Source organism: Netta rufina, assembly GCF_964035555.1.
Source record: "Netta rufina genome assembly, chromosome: W".
NCBI lineage: Eukaryota > Metazoa > Chordata > Aves > Anseriformes > Anatidae > Netta > Netta rufina.
The window spans coordinates 775,981-794,006 of NC_140139.1; the positions used below are offsets into that span (position 1 = coordinate 775,981).

The 18,026-nt window shown below is 42.3% G+C and overlaps 1 protein-coding gene across 3 annotated transcripts in view; it reads right to left on the minus strand.

The window, feature by feature from the left end:
* Window positions 1–17,654, minus strand: part of WDR7 (WD repeat domain 7) — a 97,539-nt gene extending 79,885 nt beyond the window's left edge. For 2 of the 3 annotated variants that reach the window (XM_084304408.1, XM_084304406.1), the window contains exons 1-14: window positions 17,577–17,654; window positions 13,776–13,947; window positions 12,450–12,556; window positions 10,332–10,410; window positions 9,676–9,850; window positions 7,976–8,052; window positions 6,460–6,579; window positions 6,121–6,266; window positions 5,554–5,656; window positions 4,373–4,511; window positions 3,624–3,872; window positions 3,258–3,478; window positions 1,871–2,066; window positions 971–1,185 (exon numbers count right to left, since the gene is read on the minus strand). In XM_084304408.1, coding sequence (XP_084160534.1) covers window positions 971–1,185; window positions 1,871–2,066; window positions 3,258–3,478; window positions 3,624–3,872; window positions 4,373–4,511; window positions 5,554–5,656; window positions 6,121–6,266; window positions 6,460–6,579; window positions 7,976–8,052; window positions 9,676–9,850; window positions 10,332–10,410; window positions 12,450–12,556; window positions 13,776–13,934 — 1,986 coding nt within the window. In that variant the 5' untranslated portion in view covers window positions 13,935–13,947; window positions 17,577–17,654. The remainder of the gene's footprint in view (window positions 1–970; window positions 1,186–1,870; window positions 2,067–3,257; window positions 3,479–3,623; window positions 3,873–4,372; window positions 4,512–5,553; window positions 5,657–6,120; window positions 6,267–6,459; window positions 6,580–7,975; window positions 8,053–9,675; window positions 9,851–10,331; window positions 10,411–12,449; window positions 12,557–13,775; window positions 13,948–17,576) is intronic. The other variant, XM_084304407.1, reaches the window with a different exon arrangement.
* Window positions 17,655–18,026: the final 372 nt, after the last annotated feature.

The following is an 18,026-nucleotide window of genomic DNA, read 5'->3' on the forward strand; positions in this document are numbered from 1 at the left end:
TTCAGCACACATTTTTCATAATATGATTACTTCTTCATCAACCTTTAGCTTCTTGGGTTTGCTTCTGCATGCGTAATTGTTTTCCTTTATTGACTCGGCAAAAACTACCCCTGCTAAAGGATTTAATGCGGTCACAAATGAAACTTAACACCAGTCTCATATCTACAGATCTTAATCCCTAGCATATATAAAATTGAGATAATAAAAACCTAGATATGACAACAATCTGAGAACATGAAACTATTTCTTTATTGTCAGGATATTCTTTCTTCTCTCTCTCAATACCTCAATCACCCTCTCACATGCAATACAAAAAATCTTCCTTCAGAGAAGTACCAACGTACACACCTGAACATAGAAATTGTTTGTTCTTAACAGACATCTTGGTATTAATGCATTAAGCACATACTGACATAGAAAATATCACGTTTTGTTTTGTTTTTAATGTTGATCAATATATTTGCAATCTCAAAATGGCAGTAACAGGTTTAAAGAAAGATATTTTAATGTCTTTTGCAAGCCACATCTCTACAGGAAATGCAAAAGAAGCATTACAGTTATAAGAGGTGACCAGCAGGTTCACAGAACTGCAGAACAGCTGAGGCTGAAGCGCTCCAACCCTTTGCAAAAACAGGACCATGCCCAGGCCAGCTTTGAGCATCTCCAAGGACAGACACTCCAGAGCCTCGCCCCGTGCAGCCAGTTCCAGTGCTCTGCTGCCCTTGCAGTAAAGAGAAGCCTTCTTATGTTCAGACTGAAATTTCCCATTTCAATTTGTGCTCCTTGTCTTCCAGGGCTTACCCAAGGGCAGGTAAAGTTAGTTTATGCCTTCCTATTAAAATTTCAGGGCAGTTTGGATAAGATCCTTTTAGTTACAGTGACGAAGACTTGCTACGTTTTACTGAATGACATACGAAAATAAATTGCTTGGATACTGCATTAGAAACAGACAAGCTAGAGCAGAACTTACTTTGTCAGATGCCTCAGAAGCTAGCAGGTTAGTGGCAAGAGTCTGCAGTTTTTGATGTGCCACGTTTTTCAGAGCAGCCAGGCTCCGCCGAGTCATGGCCTGCTTCAGGTTGACAGCGGGATGACTGAGGGAGTCCACGGCCGCTGGAACTGCCTCATCACAGGCATTCAGGATTTCTACTGCTGTTATTCCCATCACACACCTGTCCAGTGCACCTTCAAACGTTTTGGAAAGCATTAGTTTAAGCAGGAACAATTCAGAACATGCAAAACATTTTAAGTACAACAACATGCAAAAATAATTTACACCTCAGGATGCGATGGATAAAGCTTTCTGTTAACAGAAAGTTTTAGAAATCTAATTCCCAAAGGAATGGATTTTTCCTGAGTTTCCATGAGACTGAAGTCTTAGGGCTCATTCTTACTGTCTTCTAAACAGAGCATTAGCCCCTTTAAAAAACAAAAGGAAGGGAAACACAAACCAGACAGACAGACAATAAAACTTATTATTATTCTTCACTTTGCAGATGAAGAAACTATTGGAGATATAAGGTGCTGCATTTCTACACCAAGCTTTCAAGAAAACTGCTGAGGAAGCGTGAACGCTAATAAACTAAGAGGACACTACACGTGCAGCTAACATCTTAACTGTTCTCTGTAAAGGTAAGTAGGAAAGATATGGAGGGATAAAAAGCCAGAGGAAGCTATACTCCTCCAAAAACAAGTGAGTTATTCTCAATAAGTGTTTTAGTATTTGATCTACAAATTTGGGGAACATGGGGAGAGCTAGATTTCTAAATAAAAATGTGTGAAAAAAATTAACGAGTCTCAGATGCACCTTGCCCAGATTACTGAGTATTATTAAAAATTTTGATCAAACAATGTCTGAACTAAAACTTACCAGTATCCATTTGCCAGACGTACACAGAGCCATCTGAACATCCCACTACCAGGTAGTCATCAGAAGGCCTCCATTTTATTACTTGAATAGGGAAGAGGTGACGGGATGCCAGCATGATGCATTTTTTCTCCCGCAGACTCAGAAGACCTACCGAGTGATCACTGGCAACAGAGCAAACGCAGTGCTGGACTCTTGCCTTAAAAATGAAAAAATAAATAGATAAAGATTATTCATAAGGCAGGTAAGGTAGACAGTTTAAAAATCTCTTCTTCACTGGCTGAAGTATAATGATCAACAACCTATTTTATAAGCAAACGCATGCACATAGATCTATGGCAAAACTTGCTGTTATCACTGGGAACAGATTTTCATTTGCAGAAATTCTCTTGAATCCAACTACCTGCAGGTCAAAAAGAGCAAACAGGTACGAGAACATCCTGCCTTCTGAGCATAACCACGCGACATCGCTACCTCGGCAAAATGTTATGCCCTGAACCAATAACGTCACTTCATGGTCACGGTCAGAAATTTCTCAACCTTTCCAGAAAAAGGAAATTTTCTGCCAACATGTTTTTCAAATGCTTAAAATCTGAAGGGACGTAATTACGTTGGGTTCAAAAGAGTCATAAAAATAATACTTCACCAGCCAATAAAATACAGACTACTTACTCTCAACCCTGTCACTTTTATTTAATTTTTTTATGCTAAAGGCCAAAATATTTTAGCTAGTACTGATGCATATTTCTTAGTAAAAGAAAAAAGTGACTAGAGGCATTTTGATTTATAATCCAGAATAGGCATGTCCCTGCACATACGCTAATAGAAACACTGCTACAGGTGAAGTTATTCAAAGAACTTCAAATAGGTTTCATAGCTTTGCATTTTCTTCTGGCTCTCCTTAGACTTGGATTATATGCTAATACTTCAGTTTAAATTAAAAATTTCACATCTACACATGGTTTAGATTAACATGCTAAGTCACAGGTGTTTTCAAAGGTGACATCCAAGGAAGGTTAGTGTCTCAGCAGAGCTAAGCAGTGCAGAGGTACAGGAAACAGGCTCAAGAATTAGAAGTATGAAAATGAGGATTAAAAAAAAAGCAGAACATTAAAGAAAAAGGGAACAAGAAGGGAAGGGAAAAAAAGGAAACAAAAGGCAAGGAAACTGTGTTGAGCAAAAAAAGGAGAACCCATGGTTCTCAAATAAACCTGTGTCATATTACGCATTAAATTATTTCTGTTCATTCAATTTATCAAAAAAAACAAAAACAAAAACAAACAACACATTCAAAACCTATGGGCTTATGGGCCAACTGGTGGGGAACAGCTGCCATAGCCTTCATGGGAAGTGTAAGACAAGTTATGAGGACATATTAGTTAAAACTTACACTACAGTTTTCTGGTGGAACTAGAAGCTGTGTAATTTCTCCACCATGCACACAGAAGATATGTTTCATCTCTCCAGAAAATATATCCCACATGATGACTGAGAAATCCACACCACCTGAGATCAAATACCTTTGATCATAACGAGAAGAAACCTGATGAGGATACAGTAAGCATGTAATTTTGTTTCGATGGCCTCTGAGAGTCCGGTGAGGTGGCCAGCCTGAGGAATTGGGTAAGGTCGAGGGTACGGGGTGGGGAAGGATGAAAACGAGAAAAAAAAATAATTAATTTTTGATAGAACAATTGATAAATTAGATCGCACACACTGCAATCCAGCTGTGCTTTTCAAAAGCTTATTAGCATACCTCTCCGAAGCATATGCTCTCCTTGCAAAAGCTGAACTATAGCAGTTTGTGTTGCTGGCACAATAACAATGCTTCCGTCCTCCCGACCGCAGACCAAACGCCCGTGTGCTGGGATATACACACTGGCCGTAACTTTAAGTGGTTCATTGAAGTTGGGTATTAAGCTTAGTTGGTCTATAATCCCAGCTGGGCGAGGCGAAAGTTTATCAAAAGCTTCCTGCAGGGATATTGAAGTTGTTGTTTGCAGTCCTGTTTAGAAAAAAAGGAAAAAAAAAAGAAAAACTATTCATGGACCAAAATAAGAATGCTTTTCTTGGAAGATTTCAAAGTTAAAATACACTGTGCTACAACACCATGTAAAAAATATTGGAGATCGATTCACTGACCTGAGGGAAGCTGCAGCAACACACAGAAACAACACATGGGAGAGAACTGGAAAAGGATATGATTTAAGCAACAAAAGGAAGTTATGTAGGCAGGCAACAATGACCATTGCTGGTGTTTGGAAAAAAAGGCCATTAAAACTTAATACCTGAAAAGTGTTCAGAGTAAATTTAACTTTTTAATATGTGATCAAAATCTTAAGTAACTGCAACTCTTAAAAGAAGCAATGAAAAGAAAAAAAGTACACCAAAAAAAGCTTCCTGGATTTATAGGAAAAGCAGCAGTGCTTTATCCAGCAACAAAAGCTGTAACAAAATAGAGATATCCGTAAAAAGACCTAGCAAGAAGACATAACTGTGTAATACCTTCTGCACTATCTTGTTCAAGATTTTCAGGCATACTCCAAATAGACAGTCTTCCTGAAGAGTCTCCTTGGATTAGCAGCTTATAGGACAACTCCCTACGTCTGCAGAAGAATCGAGTAACTGGGGGACATATAAGTAACTGGTAAAAAATAAAATAAAATAAATTAGAACAACTTCAGACATACGCAAACCATGCACGAATCTGAATATTTATTTTTCCCACATAAACTGCTGTACATTTTGAAAGTAGAACAAAAGACGGCTATTCTATGCTTTATCTTTTTTTTATAGAAGGAAGAATAAATACAGCCATACAAATTAGAAGACACTGTGGTTAATTATGAAAAAGTAACAGTTTTAGGGGGAAAATATGCATATATAATAACTATGTGTTTTATATACATATCTCTCTCTCTATATATACATATTCTAAAATTGTTAACATTTCAACTGTAGTGGTAAGCTGGAGATACATTACTCGATGAGGAATGTGGCCATAAGAGAAAAGGAAGTTATAATGTTAACAAATAAACACAGTAGATCAAACCTATACATGTTTAAATGCCCAAATTTGGCAACAGATTAAATGGTTGTGATTAAAAAGGGATCCATACAATAGTCTTACATTAACAGTATTTGTAAATGAGACAACTATTTAAACCTAGTAGTACACATGACTAGGTGCATTGCACAACAGTCACAAAATTTATTAGTTTATAGCAGATACAGTTCACAAATAACATAAAAACAAGTATAGTTAAATGAGCATTTTAGCCAGAATTGGCTTTTCTTTACTTTGCAAGAATCTAAGCTTGCAAACTCAAAGTTGTGACTCTCAAAGCCCTTGCTCAGTGACTGCCTAATCATCATGCACATCACGACTTGACTTCTGCTCCAGCACTGATGAATGATAAACTGTTAGCTTACAAGAACTGAAGATTCACTTGACCATAGACTAATCTCTGCATTTATTTGAAAACCAACAAGAACCAAAACAAAGAAACAAAATAGCAGGGAAATTACATCTGTTTTTCTTCCAAACGTCTATGTTCTCCAGCTAAAGAGGACATTCTGAAGGTCTACTTAGAAAGAGAAGAAAATGTCATGAAGTATGCATATTTAAACTCTCTCAAGGAGAAATACTGACCATAAACGAAGACCCCGAAGAAACATGTTTTTACCTGTTTATCTGCTCTGTCCAATACGCTGTATAATAAAGGAGGATTTAGATTTTCTACAGCTTTCCCCACATCGCTGCGAAATGAATCACTAGCTGGTAGACAGCTGGGTTTAAGAATGAAAAAAAAAGGAATAAAATGTATTGTATGACTGAAGTGATCACTCTATCAATAGCTAACTAAATAATATGCTAGATTCTTAAGCAAAAACAGTATCCAAGCCCTTAAACACTGCATTTTCAGAGTTCAGAGTTTCCAAGTTCAAAACATTTGGCTTCAGGACCAAACCACACCAAACTCAAGTATTCCTCCAACAGACCACCACGTAGATCTGTGTGCTTCTTTGTGCTGTGATGGCACATGGAGGTCAGAAAGTATTTCTTGTCTGACTTATGTGAGAATATTGGAGGCTCTATATGATAAAACTGCATCTCCACCCAGAACAAAGAAATGTTTGCATATCACAAATTAAAAGATGTAAAAAGAAAACCAAATGTCTCATGCTTTAATCTAAAAAATAAAAAATAAAAACAAAAAAATAAGGAATCAGAGCATTTCATTGTTGAGTACCTGGGTGGTAATTTATATATGAAACTTTGTCCATCTTCTGTCCACACAATGACTTTATCAGCTGACACAAAGTCGCCACCAGTCCAGGTCTGTTCATTTTCACTAGGGAGCGAGCATAAAAGGGAATAATCTCCAGCATCAAAAACCTGAAAAGAAACAGAAAAGTCTATCAGCCATCAACCAATTACAGATTAAAATGCCCAGGCAGCAGCTAATTGCAGTTTCCACACATACATATTGAAAGGATTTAGGACATCTTGATCTGAATGTCTTACTGGCAATTTAATTACACGAGGTGCTACGGTGAGAATAAGCGAGCGTTTGTTCAGCTTTCCTTACCCTCCAGTACTTGGAGCACACCACCAACAACGACCGCTGGGTAAATGAGCAGAAAGAAATGCTTTGACAGTTCTGACAATAAATAGGTTTTGACTCCTCTTCAAATATCGGTGCGGTATCCTGAAAAAAAATAAACAGGCAAAGTAATTACATTAAATTATCTCCATTTTATTTAAAAAGCCTGCAGACTGTCACAGATATGAGAGTAACGTATCTGTTAAGAAGAGAGCTAAAGAAATGATGAGAAACTGGCTTGTAGAAACAGCCAAAAATGGCACCACCAGGAGGCTGTAAGTTCTATTTGGAGAGCACGTGTGCACAGCCCCATCGGGTGTGCAGCAGGCAGAGAGCTGAACTGCTGAGCACACAAGGCTGTTTCCTTCCTCATGTCAACAAGCTCATGTCCCTCATGTCCCCAGCCACAGACTGGGTTAGAGGTGAAGGTTCAGCCACCGCTGACCACGCTTTCCTGAGATCCCGCCTAGCACCAGCAGGCAGCACTGGACCTCATCCCTCCAGCCCTGCACCCTTTGCTGAGCTAGGGCATCAGAGGGGCTACCCCATCGGTGCTGGGCATTGACCAACCTCGGTGTACATGACACCGTAACTTTCTTTTGGTTATGTTGAGGGCAGTTTCTGATAGCCTGTCCAGATGAAAATGCACCCAGCACCTGAAACTGGCAGTCTCTACACAGGCAAACGTGTTTAAAAATCAGGAAACAAGGAAACACCCAGCTGTTTTTTTTTTTCCTTGTTCAAACTGACCTTACAACATGACAGAAAACATGATGGAAAGGGGACTACGTGGTTTCATAATGTGCCAGATGGCCAACTTCTATGGAAAAACCAAACCCTTGTCACATTTCTTATTCTATTATTCCTCATAAGGAGATCTGCAAGAGCACGTGGCATCCTCTTTTGTCACTTAAGTCTAACAAATTCCCCAGCTGGACAGATTAGTGGTGCCTATTTAGCACCGTCACTCTCGGTGGATTACCTTTCTTCTGGACAGCCAGCTGAAACTAAGCACATCCAGCTCACATTTCATTCTTGCAGGGCTCCCACCACCCCAAACAGACTGTGCTCCTGTTTAGCTACGAGTTTCTTACTTTCCTGTTCTTCACTGTACAAGACAATTTCAGGAAAGAACAGGACTTTCAAAGAAGAAAAACTAAAACCGAATAGACCAAAATATTTGCATATTATTAACGCAAACCATTGGTAAGAATAAAAAACAGAATCGTAGAAATTAATTACTGCATTTATTTTGAAATAAGCTCTGTAAGTATCAAACAAAGAACATCATCTGCATTCGGATTTCTGTTGGTAGTGCTTTGTTTTTAACAAAGCCCATGGTATTCCAGGTAGCTGGAAGACCAGGAAAAAGGATTAACAGATGTTCTGTCTTCATCAGAGCAGGACTTGAGGAAAAAAGAAATCTGGAAGTTAACAGTTGAGGGTGATATGTCCTTTAAGATTTTTGGGAAATGTCACTAATTCAGAAGCCTTTGCTCACCTGCATGCGACTCACTTCAGAGGTTATTATCCATACTTTCAGGATGCCAGTCACCGAAACTGCTACAACAGTATCCTCTGGGGAGAAAAAAGGCTGATAAATACAAGAATGTCTTCATTTTGGTACACACTTTTGCATATCTGAGTACGTCTGACACGAGGGGTTGTCTCATCACTGTCTCCAAAAGCAAGATGCTTCTCTTGCAGGAGGAAAGCCTCTTGCTTACGCCTAGCTGTTTGCCCACGCCAGCCTGTGAAGCAGCTGAAGCTTAATGGGAAATGTATGCTAGCTGTACGCTGTGCAAGCAGCTTGCCTGGGGGTTCCCCAGCAGTGTCTCTGAAAAATGAATCCATTCCATTCATTAACCACGCACACCAACCCCCCTCAACACAAATCAACCCCCCCACACACACCAAACCCACGCCTATTGCTAGGCACTTTCTAGAAATTCCTGTTTTTCCCAGGCAATTCTGCTGAAGGACAAAAATCCCCAGGCCAAGGGATAACTTCTTGATTACAAAAACACAAACACAATTAAAATGATTACAAAACACAGAGTGAAATTAAATGCAGTAGCAGGGAACTTAAAACCAGAGTTCGCTTCCCGTTGTTCCAGCAACTCAGATGTTGTGGAGACAGCAATTCAGCGTTCCCACAGCAGCCCTTTGGGAACAGTTTACAACTGCTGTCAGCTCTAATTGAAGGTAAGTCTCTTTCCTTCACAATCTTCTTTCTTAGTGTTCCTCAAACTCTCAGAAATTAACAGCTTCACCAACAGAAGAAGCTGAATGAGGCACATCTCCACAGCTGCCAAAAATTTAAAGCCTGGCATCTGAGCACAAACTACCAGCGAAACAGATGTGTGGACAGGTACTGCTTCGAACCACGCTAACTAATCCACTGCTATACATTCTGTCTGCCCACATACTTCTACACTAAATTGCCTGGCATTACTTTTAGAAGTTCCTCTCTCTGCAGTCTTCGTTTTTTTTTTTATTGTGTACTGTAATCAGCACTTTTCCTAAACACATCTCCTGCAATAATAGCTTTGAAAATGTTATGACAGCACTTCTCGTCAAGCTACTAATCACAAGGAATATTCGCGGTATGTATATATCTTGTCAAAATCACAATTCCCGGCGTGCCAAATGATCTCGATGTATGCCACACATCACATTAGTAATGCAAATGACAGCCTTAGCATCTAGAGTGCTTGCACCTCTTCCTTTAGCCTCGTGCCAGTTTCCAGGCTCTTGCTATCACAGCGTTCTCCAAAACCCTTTCTCAATTCTCAAAGAGAAAACAAGTTATCACTCTAGCGGAATGTGCTTTTATTCCAGAAGAAAAAGGCCTCTTCCTGTAGGAATGCTCCTTGTCCTTCGGATTTCAGCACACGCAGACACTGAAGATAACAGAACTGAATTACTTACCAGGTGAGCCTGGAACCTGTTGTAGCTGATTTCACTACCCAGCTGCTCATTTTAGGTTTTACTCATGAGAAAGCACTAAAATGTATCCCATGGGAGTTTTAGCACTGGCTAAAACAGGAACAGAAAGGATACCAAAACCACAACGAGTCTCCTCCCCGCACACTTTCAGGGACTAGATATAACTATGTATGCATTGCTTTTTTGAGAAGTTGAAAATAATATTACCTTACAGGGAGGCAAAGCCATAATAAAAGCAACAAAAATATTTACCTTGTGTTCTATTGGATTTAATGATAGTCATGGAGCTGATCCAGTCGGGAGATATCTTTGATACCAAAGAATAAAGAACTTCAAGGCTGGTAGCATCCACAACAAGAATTTCTGGATAATGGCCGTGGCATAACAGTCTCCCTTCGCGCTGAGTCCCGACTGTGAACTGATAGAACTAAACGGGTATTAACACAGCACAGAAGTTACACTCCATGTCAGACATCGACTGCTTCGTTTTTAATCGAGACTGGAATTCCACACATACATTCTAGTGGCTATATATTAAAAATTGCTCCTGGGCTCTGAGCAGAGCTTTTGCTGAGGCCCCCAGCTGCTGTTATCTGCCCAAGGCAACCCTTGGACAGCTCACCCAGCTCCAGGGGCGGACAGGAGCCTGTAACAGCCCTGCCTGCTGAGGTCATCCTCCCTCTCCCACCTCCCCCAGCAGTACTTCTCTGTTTTACCCTATTCCTCCATTCTTTCCAGGATATCTAATTATTTTTTCCCCCAAAAGCTGAATTAAAGCACTTATGTCCAGCTCTAGGGCATTTGATGATACTGCATAACTTTCCACACCTCGTTTTAATAACTGATCTGTAGTTATCCCTGCTGCACAACAGAGAGCAGGAGCTCTGAAGCATACCCAGAGTACTAACCTGTATGCCAGTGTGTGTGCAGGCCAGCTTCGTAAACTCTATGCATCTCCCATCATTCACATCCCACAGACACATCTCCCTAAAACACAAAAGACAAATTACAGCCACATCCAAAATACTTCAGTCTTCCAACGAGTAAAAAATTATTTATACTGGGAGAATCTGAAACATTTATTATTGATTATGTGAGTTGTATTTAGGTAAAGGAAACTCAAAATCTACTTGAGTTGATTCTAGTTGAACCTACACAGCCTGTTCTTCCCTATAAAAACAAAGGGAGATGAGCAAAATGAAAAAATACATCATAAGCAATCAATATATTAAGTAAATGCAAGCATTTAACTGAGAATTTCTCATTTCTCTCCCCACTATTTCAAATAATTAAATACATCTGCTGCATCCCCTAAGGTGTCCAAGCATTAGCTTGCCTTTTCCACATCAGCGAGGAAGAAAAGCATATTACAGAAAAACAGAACTTCATCACATGGCAGTGAACACTGGCGGTTTTTCAGAGGTTCCAGGCTGGCCGGAGCTGGCAGCATCACCTGGTACTCTTCATGAAGTCACGGAACAACCAATTATAAATAGTATCAGTAGATATTTTCCTGACTTGCCTTATAAGAAAATATTACAGATACCGCTATGAATGAATTCAGATTTCAGAGGGGTAAGGAACCATTTCCCCCTTTTTACTGTACTTTACCCCAACATTTTCAAAGTTTTATATTAAAATTTAATCAAAACAGAATCTGTCAGCTGCTGCCTCATCTTTTTTTCCCTTTGCATCAGGTGTATCATTAAACACTGAAAACTTTTTTGGTTTTAAAACCAAAACAAAAAGACTACTTGGTACTGAAATCACTGCAAGGCAGAAACTCTAGGTTTTGACACACTCTATTCACAAAGTCCAGGTTAAAAGGTTGTTTAAATACATCGTTCCCTGACTTTGTCAAATAAACTTATTGGGTTTGTTTGGATACCAACTGACCTCTATCTCTCCAACTGCATTTATATAGGCAGAGGCTAAGAAATTTCTTACTCAGCCACAGTTGATCAAATCAACCTTACCTTCTGGTAACCAGCCTTTAAAAACAAAGCAAATACAAGAACAGACTCCAACACTTCTTTTTCCTTTTATAGCTGGTTTTGCATACCGGCAGTCTGCCATTCAAACCCTAAGTTCCACACATGAATGAAACAGCAACTCTCAGTAACAGATACATGCCCTGTAAGGGTCATCTCTGGAAATACTTTCAGGTCAGATATTTTGCCTTGTTAAAGACAACCAAATTAGAAAATTGAGCTTTTCAAAGCAAATGTTGAAAAAGCAAAGCACAAGGGCATACTTCTAAAGAAAATAGAAAATTATACATGCACACCAAATCTAAGTGCTCAAGTTTATACTGGTTTAAGAAGGAATAGCGTGTGTAGTATTACCCTGTGCTGGTAAGGCTCAAGAAGATGCTAAAATCAGTAGTAATGAGATGCTTTGCACTAGGACAAGTGAAAGATGACCCCATCCTATTCAATGCAAGCCCACAGAGGACAGCTACTCTTTTGGAACTGAATTGCTCACACTCTTCTTAGAAACTCAAAAGCTGTTCTAGACTCCTGCTGACAAGAGTAATTACTTCAGCTGCCTGAACCTAAACTAGGCTCAAATATGGCAAGAAAAAAAGAGTCACTCTGTAAGAGGAACAAAACCATGGCCTGCTTCCTAGACACTGCTTGCTGGCGCGTAGGCCTGGGCTGGCACACAGTCAGCCGGAACACGACTGCAGATACACAAGGGTACAGCGCCTGCATCCTCCCTGCTCGCGGGGATCCGGCTGCCCAGGCTCCCGGCCAGCTTTGATAAGGAGCTGCCTGGCCTTGAGGAGCTCTGGGAACAAGCAGGGAGCTTCCACAGTGCTCGCTGCTCAGACGCCTGGGGAAAAGCTCAGGAGCAGGTGTGGAAACCACTGCAGACGTACAAGCAACAGCATCCAGCTGCAGCAGAACTGCTTGATAAAGAGGTTAGAATGCAAAGAAGTAGGTGGAAGCAACCTGAGCTCTCCCCTACCCTCAGCCTCCATTATTTAACAGCCCCACACGGTAATAAATGCCCCGAAAACTCACCCGCTCTCCGACGCGCTCACTACGTACTGCTTTTCACTGGAAGCAGAGGCCTTCGATAAACACGTAACTGAGGCTGTGTGGCCAAACAGCAGAGCTCGGGGATTAATCTAGAATCAGGGAAATAAAACGTGAGGTACCACAAAGTTACTGCGAAATAACAAAGGCACTTTATTTAACTTGAATGCACATATGCCAGATTTCTCTTTTACGTTATATAAACATGTTAACATACATACACATTTTATTAGCACAGCTGTGGACATCATCTCAAGTTTGCATAGAATGCTGTTATATTATGTGAAAAGACAGTTTCTACCTAGCACTGCAATGTCGATTTGTGAAAAAATGCACTTTGCATAGAACTCAGGCCAGCAACAATTTTAGATCACAGACGGACTCTGGCCTGAGTCAAAAGAAAAAACAGTGCTGTACTGCAAAAAGTGTTTCTCCCCCCAGTCAAGCAACTTCACAACCCTCTACATTCATAAATAAGTTTATATACAGTCCATTCACAGATGAAAAATGAAAAAAAAAAGTCCTTTGTCCATCCTAGAAAGAAATTTTTGCCTTCTCCTGTTGTTTGTTTTTTTTTTAATACATTAGACGTAAAGATATTTTCTGGGGGTAACTCAGATATTGAGATTGTTAGGTATCCAACCTAACTTCTGCCTGAAGCATGCTGTATTTTTATGAGAAATGGTTACTTCTCTAATGCATTCTAGGAGTTTCATACTCCTGTATTGAGGCAATTTACCGAATTCTATTCAAAAGAGGCACTTGCAGATTTCAACTCCAGAGCAGCCGCTGCCATGATACCATAGTTCTATGTATAACTATCAATCAATCATCAATCAATAAACAATCAATCTTTATCTCTGCTACAAGCGTTTTTTCCTCATTCCGTTTTCAAGGAAATCAGCAGTTCTTTTATTCAAAATAACCTTAAAGAGCTCTCTAAATACAGCTCTCTGGTCTCTGAAATCAGTTTCTACAACACAATTTAAAGCAGCTACACTTGAAAGCAATGGTAAGTTTAGAGTAGCTCCAGAAAAGGGGAGATAATTATTTTTAAAAGTTACTGCAGGAGCAGCAATGAAATGAGAGCAAAAATGCCTCCTTCTGACCTGAAATATTCACTACTGGGGGCATGATGTCACATCCAGGCCTCATCTTATGAAGGGAGGAAGAAAGGAAAAATGAATGGAGTATAACAAGAGCTGAAGAACAGAATAGATACTGTCCTATAATATTGAAGACTAAATCATTTTGGCAACAAAGATACATGCTTAAAGCACACGGAAAATTAAAAATTATGCAGAGGCTTACCTCTAAATCCAGAGAGAGGTCCCAGAGACATATCTGTCCGTCGTGGCAGCCCGTGACGATCATGGAGACGTCATCCATTAGCAGCAGCGTTGATATGCAGTGGGTGGGAGCCTTCCGCCCCCACAGCACAATGGGCAGCACCAGGCTGTTCCCTGCCATTTTGCTCTCACACCTGCCAAGTCAATCAATCAAAGTGATCAATAGCACTTAGCAGCAGGTACGCCCCCACTTCACCTGGCACCCAGTTATTCCTTCCCTCCCTGGGGAAGGTGCTCACCTTCACGTAGGGATGGAATAACATACCAAAACTTGAAAAACCCAGGGGAATGGGCTGCTGTTACACCTCACTAGTTTGCTTTCTTACAAAAGAAGATACTTGCCAAAGATACTTTTCAACATTTCAGCATTTCCCAACGTACGTGAATAGTTTTGCCCCAAATCACCCTTTTTACAACATTTTGAAGTAGCGCATGCCTCAAGTCCCGGGGCTGCAGCACCTATCGTGGGCCTGACCAGCAGAGTTCCTCATTAGCAAACCCAAGGACCTGTTGTCAAAAATAGGCTCTGCAGCTTCCTCTGCCTCACCGTGCACTTTCTAAACCTACTCCTCTGTCAGAAGAGCCTGGCACGAATTTAATGAATGAAACTGGTGGGATTAAAGTTACCTTCACTCATCATTAGTACAACCCAGGTATCAGGCATGCACAAGACCTATTCCAAGAACGTGGAGTCCAACACAAACTAATGCTGCATCTCATCTACGTAAGCATCAAGTTGAAATTTCTTCAAGAACACAGTTTTACACTAATTTCGACAAATGCTGCCTGCATTTCAAGTGCAACCAATCCCTGCAGCCAGAGGAATGGAACCTGGTAATGCCCATGGAAAACACATCACGTACGTGTACACTGCATCCGATTGTACTACGGGTATTAAAAGCTACTTTAGAGCCATTAATTAATAAATAAATATAACTACAGACCACTGATCAAGCCCCCTCTCTATTATGGCACACTAGAAGCTACCTTGAAATTAGTAGTTGTAAAAGCCGCCCGTAAGCACAGTGTTAATTGTTATGCAATGCCGAATCAATTGTTCCCAGCCTGGGTGCTGACAATATGGAACCGTACAATAATCCTGAAAGATGCAAAGGGTACAGCGCCCTTACTGAAAGGTGCACGGCTGCCTAGCATCACGCAACAGTCAAAAGTAGTAAGTAATACAGAAGTCACCTAACAGATTTTATCCTTTCCATGCAGACAAACACGAGAGCAAGCACTGCAAACATTACCAGCAGGACACTTTTTACAGGCTTCCAAACACCCACATTTCCAAACTTGTAGAGAAGAGAGGAAAAATAATTCTCAGAGCATTTAACACCAACCCCTCAGGAAGAAAGCGCAGAAAGCAAAGCTACCTCTTTCCTTCCAGTTTTTTACTATGGTATCGCAAAGCCTTCAACAGAAACTTCATTTTCAGGAAGCACCAGGGGCTCATTTCTACGGCTGCAGAGCTGGGACCAGGCAGACGAGCAGCTCTCTGGCATCACCCAACGCCAAACACAGCCCAGCAAAAACCCAGCCTCGCTTACGCCTGTCAACGATCGATGCATCTTTTTTTTTTACATCAGCGATGACAACCTACAGCAGCGAATAAGCACCGTGCCCATTGACAGACGGTCCCAAAGCACGCAGCGAGGTCCCCAACCATACAAAACCAGAACGATCTTGTGTTATCGTGCATGCCCATAAAAACCTCTGTGAGTTACCTGGCTTCACTTTCAAACTACCTCTGCCAAAGACACAATAAATACAGAGATGTGGGGATATGGGAAACAAGCAATTATTACTTAACTCGGGTTATTGCTTTCTGCCACAATTCACGCTGGGAAACCAACCCCAGTATTCTCCAAACTGGTTGGCGTTTCTGCCTGACCAGCCTTGGCATCTACTTTTATCCTTCTACGTGACCCCAAAAGACAGGCAGAAAACCCCCCAACCCTCCCTCCATCCGCACGCAAGCTGCTTCTGAAACTTCATTTTACTTGTACCTTCTGCAAGCTTTCCCACAACTTTCAGCCCTGAGAAGCCAGAGCTGTCGCTGAACCTCCTAAGACTCCAGAACTAAGAGAGAGCGTCCATGATAAGGGTTTTACAGAACAAGCAACACCCAAACAGAAGTAATTTAATGGTAGGAAGCCGTACAGCTGGTGAGCGACCTGTCACCTGCGCCCAGCCTCGGCACAAATGAACATCTGCTTTTAAATAAACCTACCTGTGCTGACGTTCAAACAAAGCAACTAGAAAGGGTAAGAATTAATCATTCCTTTCCCTATCGATGTTTACCACGTATTAATGTCATTTTCCTGTATTTTCAGCGCAATTTGAATTCTGTTCTTATTCAGATTTGTCACCAGCGAGCACAGGGCTGGCTGCCATCCATGACACCAGCACAAACCTTTGAAATGGGTTGCATATTTTCAAGTGAACAGCGATTTGTACGCCTAATATTTAATATATATATTAAAAAAAAAGGATGCTGAGGTGGGGAGAGGAAAATCCAGTGCTTTACCCAGTTACAGAAATGTTTCCCTGTCGGAACCCAAATATTTACACATTCACACTTCTAAGTAAATAAACAAACCGCTCTGTTATTAAACACAAAGGGTCAGTGACACGTGCTAGTTAAAATCTCGCTTGTTTCAGGTCTGTCAGGAGTGCTCAGCGGCTTTGGGAATTAGTTTGGACTCACTATAAGGGGATCAAATGCAAAGTATTTCTGCTCTCTTAACCTAGCAGCAAGCCAACAGAACCACAGCGCACTGAGGGTGGAAGGCCCCTCGGGAGGTGCCGTGCTCCCAAGCCCTGCACAAGATGGGCCAGCAGCTGCCCAGGACGGCGTCCTGTCCCCGCAGTGCACAACCTCTGGTTATCAACCTCTCCTCCCCAAGGAGGCTTTCGTTTCGCTTCGCTGTCTGCCCAGCAGAGCGCACGGAAACTCCTCGGGACTCGGTGTCAGAGGCTGGCTCCAGCCGAGGTAACACCCACTGCTCTTCTTCGCCCACTGCTCTTCCTCATCCTCCCGGCCGGTCATCTGTGTCATCACGGAGGCCACCACGCTGCTCAGAGCACAACTTCCTCTTTGCGAAGCCATCAGACAAGTCTCAGAGCACTGTTTAAAGGCTAATACCTTTTCAGTAAATGACTCCCTCTTTTTTGGTCCAAGAAATGTTGGATGACACAAAATACCGTAAAAAGATCTGCCTGCTGAGTTTGTCAAGTTTGACACCTAACAAACCATTATTATTCCAGCTCGCATGGGGCAAGCACCAAACATTAAACCTGGGGAGCGACGCCTGAGGTTTATCCCCGCTCAGACACGCATGCACACGCGGATAAACATGCAAGGCAGGACAGCGGCCGGCTAATTAAGCCGTCAGGTGCATTCGCTGTGATCATTAACCGTGCCCACTTCAAGATTAGAAAGAAATAATGCAGCTGCCAAGGGGCACCTCGGTGGCGAGGTGCTGAGGGGGGTGACGGGCCCGTGTCACCCCGGTGCCGCCCGCAGTGCGGCAGGCGCCCGCCCCCCTCCCGCCCCCCCTGTGCCCCCCGCTGCCCCTCCGGGGCGCACCGCAGGAACCCCAACTAAAATATCACCACCGCCAGACCGCCCCATACAGCCGAGCCCAGCGGGACGCACACGCAGCCGCCCCCCCGCGATGCCCGGCCGGTCAGAAGGGCTGGGAAAGGGGCTTTAAAGCACCTCACATGGCGGAGCGGTGCCGGCTCCCCCACTCACCTGCCCTCCCCTGCCCTCCTCTCCTCTCCTCTCCCCTGCCCGGCGCCGCGGGGGGAGCGGGCCCGGCCCGGCCCGGCGCGGCTGTCGCAAAGCGGCGCCTGACGGCAGGACACAGGGCGGGGGGGGCGGGCACCGCGCGGCGCCGCCCCTCAGCACGGCCGGGCCGACGGGCACCGATAATAAATAAATGAACGGTTATCTCTGCGGCTGAAATAAGAGAGAACGCTTATTTTTATCCAGAAGCAATGAAAAGAGTGAAATCAGCTCGCAAATTGTTTCCCTGTGTGGTGTTTGGGGACGTAGGGTCGGGATGTTCCACGCCCCCAGGTCCCTATAACCGATGGGTAAAGGCAAAGCAGCTCCGAGTTCTTAGTGCCGCTGAGTTAGTAACCGATTTCAGATCAACTGTGGCACATAAACATTTGAAAAAACCCTAATACTGCGTATTTT